Source organism: Arachis ipaensis, chromosome B08, assembly GCF_000816755.2.
Source record: "Arachis ipaensis cultivar K30076 chromosome B08, Araip1.1, whole genome shotgun sequence".
NCBI lineage: Eukaryota > Viridiplantae > Streptophyta > Magnoliopsida > Fabales > Fabaceae > Arachis > Arachis ipaensis.
In genome coordinates this window covers 7,386,492-7,391,746 of record NC_029792.2, presented here as the reverse complement: position 1 = coordinate 7,391,746, position 5,255 = coordinate 7,386,492, and the positions used below count along the sequence as shown (strand labels likewise).

General features: G+C 38.3%; 1 protein-coding gene across 7 annotated transcripts; it reads right to left on the bottom strand.

Annotated features, from left to right (window-relative positions):
- On the bottom strand, positions 404-3,682 carry LOC107614205 (APO protein 4, mitochondrial). 7 transcript variants are annotated; one of them, XM_021108777.1, is made up of 5 exons: positions 3,472-3,681; positions 3,104-3,368; positions 2,123-2,826; positions 1,745-1,836; positions 404-575 (listed from the first exon to the last, which is right to left on the bottom strand). In XM_021108777.1, the coding sequence occupies exons 2-5, from the start codon at positions 3,361-3,363 to the stop codon at positions 528-530; spliced, it is 1,104 nt and encodes a 367-aa protein (XP_020964436.1). In that variant the 5' UTR covers positions 3,364-3,368; positions 3,472-3,681; the 3' UTR covers positions 404-527. The 7 variants fall into 7 exon arrangements, 3 of the variants coding, with proteins under 3 accessions (XP_020964436.1, XP_020964435.1, XP_020964437.1); XR_002351838.1 differs by having other exon boundaries at positions 480-575; positions 1,745-1,841; XM_021108776.1 differs by lacking the exon at positions 404-575 and adding an exon at positions 582-733 and having other exon boundaries at positions 3,472-3,682.

The following is a 5,255-nucleotide window of genomic DNA, read 5'->3' as shown; positions in this document are numbered from 1 at the left end:
ATAACAGTTCTACCATGAGAGTAGTTATTGTTACAAGAATAAACCAATTCTTCATTGAAGTAGGTGCCCAAGAAACAGTTTCCGAGATCAAAAGAAAAATAGAACAAATTCATGGTACTCCAGCAGCTTCACAGATCCTAACAGTTTCTGGATGGGAACTAGTGGATGGCTTAGACATGGAAGACTATCCTATAGTCACTGAAGGTACAAAAATTGACCTCAATATCAAACCAAGCACAGAACCACATTTTAACCATGTTAACAAAATGCAAATCACAGTGAAATTTTCAGCTAGAAGGATCAAGATAGAGGTGGACAGAACAGATACTGTTCGGAGCTTAAAGGAAAAAATCCACATAATTGACAGCACCCCCATCAAAAGAATGACACTAGTGTTTTCAGGGGTGGAGTTGAACGAAGATTTCAGAAAGCTAAGTGAGTATGGCATACGTGAGTCTTCTGAAATTGTTGTGTTCCTCAACACCATAACTAGGGCAAGAGATGAAGCTCCCTCAAGGAAGGTGAGCCTAGTGGTACAAACTTCCTCTAGTTTGCTTAATGCAGCAACTATTCCACTGGAGATGAGAGATGCATGCACTGTGAATGACTTAAAGCAGTTGTTGTTAAGCAGAAAAATTCTGCCTGTTGATGACTATTTATTTATTCATAGGCAACGGATCATGAGGGATAGCTGCAGCCTCAGATGGCACGGTGTTGAAAATGGAGACTGCCTCTATGTGTTCAAAGGGACAGTTAGTCGCAATGGATATCACTAAGCATTTTTAAATTTTAAAATATTATTATTACTAGTATACATTACTTCTGCTGTTTAACTTTTCACTAGGGAAATGATTGACAAGACCATAAAAACTTAGTGTTGTTTTATATGTATGCTTAGTGTTTGCTAAGAATCTACAATATATTTACAAGTTGATACTATTGCTATTTTTATGAATTTAATCTAAGACTATATTTTAAAAGAACTTGAAAGCAAGAAACCAAACTACTCAAGTGGTATATCATACATTATTAACAGCAAATAGTAGCTTCATATTTTCTTATATGATAAATAAATAAAAGAGAAATTGATTGACTTAGTAAGCGAAAATCCTTATTCATTGAACATACAATAAACTTTGCAAGTTTGGAAATATTGCTATTCCAATTGACGAAATCAATGTTAAACTAAAAACATAAACAACCAGAATAGCAACGAGCTTGAACAGCATTTTTTGTTTTTTCAAAAGGAATAAAAATAAATAAATTTAAGGTGATTCTCATAATTTTGTAGAATTCCCTCAAGGTTTTCAATATAATTTAAAACAAAACGACCTGATAAACTATAAATATACAGTGCTATAATTGAAAGCCAAAACTTCAGTTCCTATAAATAAATCATGCATTTACATTGGCAAGACAAATTAGACAGCTTGGAAGTTCAAATTGGAATTAAGAATTGGCCAATCCTGGGAGTAACATCACTCACTACAATGCTTAATTTTTCTCCATCAAAAGCTATGTACGTAATAAAGAATCAAAAACTTTCTTTTCTCTTTTGTTTGGATGTCACAACTATGATTAAGAAGAATAAAAAGGAAGATAATGACATACTTTTTTCAGGCATCGATGAACTTATTACAAACATGTACAACAGTGCAGCATCTCTCCTGTGTATATCTAGCAATTGTTGGACTCTAATTCCTCAAGAAACAAATATGTGTAAAAAGGGAAAAACAATTGGCACCTTTGACTGGAGAACTAGAAGATGAAATTGATTTCTTCGAACTGGGCGAAGATCAGCTCCACTAAGTCCATACACATATATTAGATTTTGATCTGTTCTGCATAAAGTAAATAACTGAGGAGATATGATATATAGTAACCAAAAGAAACGCTACAGTAACTGAAGAACAGGCACATGGACCCAAAATCAGAATATGCAGACAACCTTAGAAATATGGAGCAGTTGCAGGCAGCAGGCTGAAGTAATGACATATAGTTAGATGTCATTTTCCCACACTGTACTCTGATTCCAACCATGCCTGTAAGTCAACATGCTGCCCCGGAAAGTTCAATTCTATAGTTCTTTTTCTAATCTCATTATTGACAGGGCCTGACGAACCTTTAACTTTCTTCATACAATTATACTTTGCAGGCACAAGGGCACCACCCTTTGAGCACAGATCCAATACAGCTGGAACACGCCCGTAAAATCTTCTCCCTTCATCTACAAGTACAGCAGGATCTTTAGGCCTTTGGCTCCATACGATCTTCGGGGGCACTAAATCATCCACTGTAGCTTTCATCCAAAAGTGAGATCCTCTCCAACTTTCATATTTAAATACTCCACAAAGCCTAGCTTTATGGCCAGAAGGCCCAACATGAACCTCAGAACAATGTTTACAAACTTTTACTGGATAAACCAACAACAACTTCTCCACCCCTGACCTAAGAATTTCCCAAGCATTGAGTGTTTGTTGTGCTACAGAGGTAAGATCCCTTGGTGACAAAGATTCACCTCCTTGCACGCTATCATTGGCAGCCTCCAAGCTCCAATTACTTGAACTAAGGTTTTCGTCATTGGGATAAGCGCCTGCTTGCCAACATAGCTCCAAAACAGCAGGTATGCGTTCAAAGTCAAACCTCTGGTTGTGTGTAATAACAGGCTGGAACATGTTATGTAGGTGAAATGCTTGGACAGGAACAAGTATATCATTTAAACCACCTCTGACCCACTCATGAACTCGATTCTTGGCTCGATGCTTGTAGCCCCAGCAAGTTCGAATTTTATGCCCCTGCTCACCAATAAATATCTCTGGACAGAATCTGCAAATGTATATTATGGGCAGATAAGAATAAAATGATCTCAAGAATTTCAGCTCTCAAAACACAAAACAAAATAGGCCCGAGGTAAGGTACTAACTTAACAATCATACTTTCTATATGGCGTTAACAAGATTGCAATTATCTCATGTAAATGCAGAACAAACTTCCTAACTAAAATGTAAAAAAATCACATTTAAAAAAAAAAAAGGAAAATCCCAGATACTACTACTAGCAACAACAAAACAAACAATAACAAAAATTAATAAAAGGCTCTCACTTGCAAGCCATGATAGGAATGGACTTGAGAAGGATGGAAACGCCATGGAAGAGAATATCCCGAGTTACCAGCGCCTCCTTTGCAACCGGAATGGTGGCGCGAACCGGGTACGCTTGGGCTCTTCTCTCGATTCTCTTGAGAATCATGGGGCGGTGCTTCCTCAGTTTCGCTTTGTTGGCGTAGAACCGAATAGGAAACTCAAAGCATCTAACTGATTCGCTGCACACAAGGCCCCGCCAAGGCAAATTTCTCAGAGCCATCGAGTCTGCGACACAAAATGATAAAAAAGGACTTAGTTGGTCACAGAGGCATTTCATCGAACAGTTAGCTGTCGTCACGGACACGCAATGGGAAATGGTGACGCTAACCTATTGGGATTCAAACGAATCGCGAGAGAAGCCAGGGCCAATTGCCAAACTGGGGTTTTTCGTTTCGGATCAAATTTTTTATCTTTGAGGTGCAAATGCGAAGCAGCGTCTGTTAATTTTGCGGTCTGAGGAAGATGGAGTAGCCGTGAGTCCTTTCACTCTTTCGTTGTGGCGTACTGGGTTTCATCCACCCGCGATCAATAGTTGTATATTTGTATATTCATTTTCAACTTTAATTATATTATGAGTTCAATTATATATTTTTTTTTTGTGACCGAAATAAATTAAACAAAGAAAAACAAAACAAATAAAATAAGGAACTGCCTAAATAGAGGGACAGTCCCGTTCAAGACTACTCTTAAACTCCTCTCAAGGTGAAAGAAGCTCTACATGCGAAAGTTGTAACTTTATCGCCATCTTTGCCATAGTATCTGCCACCGTGTTTGCATCTCTCATAATCAAACGAAAGTCAACCCGCCAATTCCAATGCATGATATCTCTTATTTTGAGCACCAGTAGATCAATAAACCCAAAACCATCTTGAGTAACAAGATTAAATGCTTCCACACAATCCGTCTCACAAACAACATCTCGTTGACCCACATCCCAAGCTAAGAGATATCCTCTCCAAATAGCAAATAATTCTCCTTGAAGAATACTATTACTCTCAATCATTTCCAAACACCCCATTTGCCAGCTCCCATTACAATCTCTAATAACACAAGCAAAACCAACACTATCACCCGAACCAAAATAACTAGCATCACAATTAATCTTAAAAGTACCAATAGATGGGGGATTCCAAAAACTATTTAGAGTAGAGGGAAGGGACATACGTTGTAATTCAAAAATATTCCTAAGCTCCTTTTCTAAAGTTAATGCCAGACAAATCACTTTTTCCGGAGACCAAGTTTCATGGGGATTAAAGATGTCCTTGCTCGCCATATCCACCAAAGTCCCGAAAAGAACTTGAACGGATGCTCTCTGCTATGATACAAGAACCAGTTCTTCAAATCTAAAAGATGATAAGAAATATCCAACCTATGCCAGACAAGCTGAGCTTTTGGACAATCCCGAATACAATGTAAAACTGATTCCTGGCTAGAAAGACATCTTGGACACCTATTCGATGACGACATCCCTCTTCTAAAGCGAAAACTTGCAGTAGGAAGAGCCTCCTTAAGACACAACCAAGCCAAAAACTTATGCTTTTCCGGAACAAGCTGACGCCAAAGCCAAAGCCAATTCTCCCGCTCCTCCCAACCAAACAGCTGCTTACACAACCACAAGTAACCATTACGTGAGTCATAGACTTTGGCAGCAGACCCACTCCAATACCAACCCACTTCCGGACCTGCTTGTTCATCTGGATTGTAAGAGAGAATATTATCTTTCAGATTTTGAGATAAAGGAGAATAAAGAGTATCCAAATGCCACCTACCAACCGACCAAATATCCTGTATCCGGAGATTCGAATCAGAAATGTGAACATAATCTATCTCATTAGATAACCGTCCTTCTCTCCTCCAACTAGAAAACCAAAAATTATGGTTCAAATCTCCAATACACCAAGCAAACCCATCCTTCAACACTTCCCAAGCCTTGCAAAGATACCTCCAAATGGGAGAGTCCTTGTTCTTAGGATAACTAAAACAGTCATATAGAGATGATCGGTATTTGGCATCCAACAATTGGACCCATAGCTTGTTTGGCTGCTGGAAAAAAGTCCAAACTAGCTTCCCAAGAAGAGCAATATTTACACAATAATGATCTCTAATCCCCAA

What these genes read in the sequence shown, in the direction of transcription:
- LOC107614205 (XM_021108776.1), bottom strand. Translation starts at nt 3,363, where the DNA reads ATGGCTCTGAGAAATTTGCCTTGGCGGGGCCTTGTGTGCAGCGAATCA. An exon ending in ATTCCTATCATGGCTTGCAA is followed by an intron (nt 2,827 to 3,103) that starts GTGAGAGCCTTT and finishes ATACATTTGCAG; the next exon opens with ATTCTGTCCAGAGATATTTA. An exon ending in TTGTATGAAGAAAGTTAAAG is followed by an intron (nt 1,837 to 2,122) that starts GTTCGTCAGGCC and finishes TATGCAGAACAG; the next exon opens with ATCAAAATCTAATATATGTG.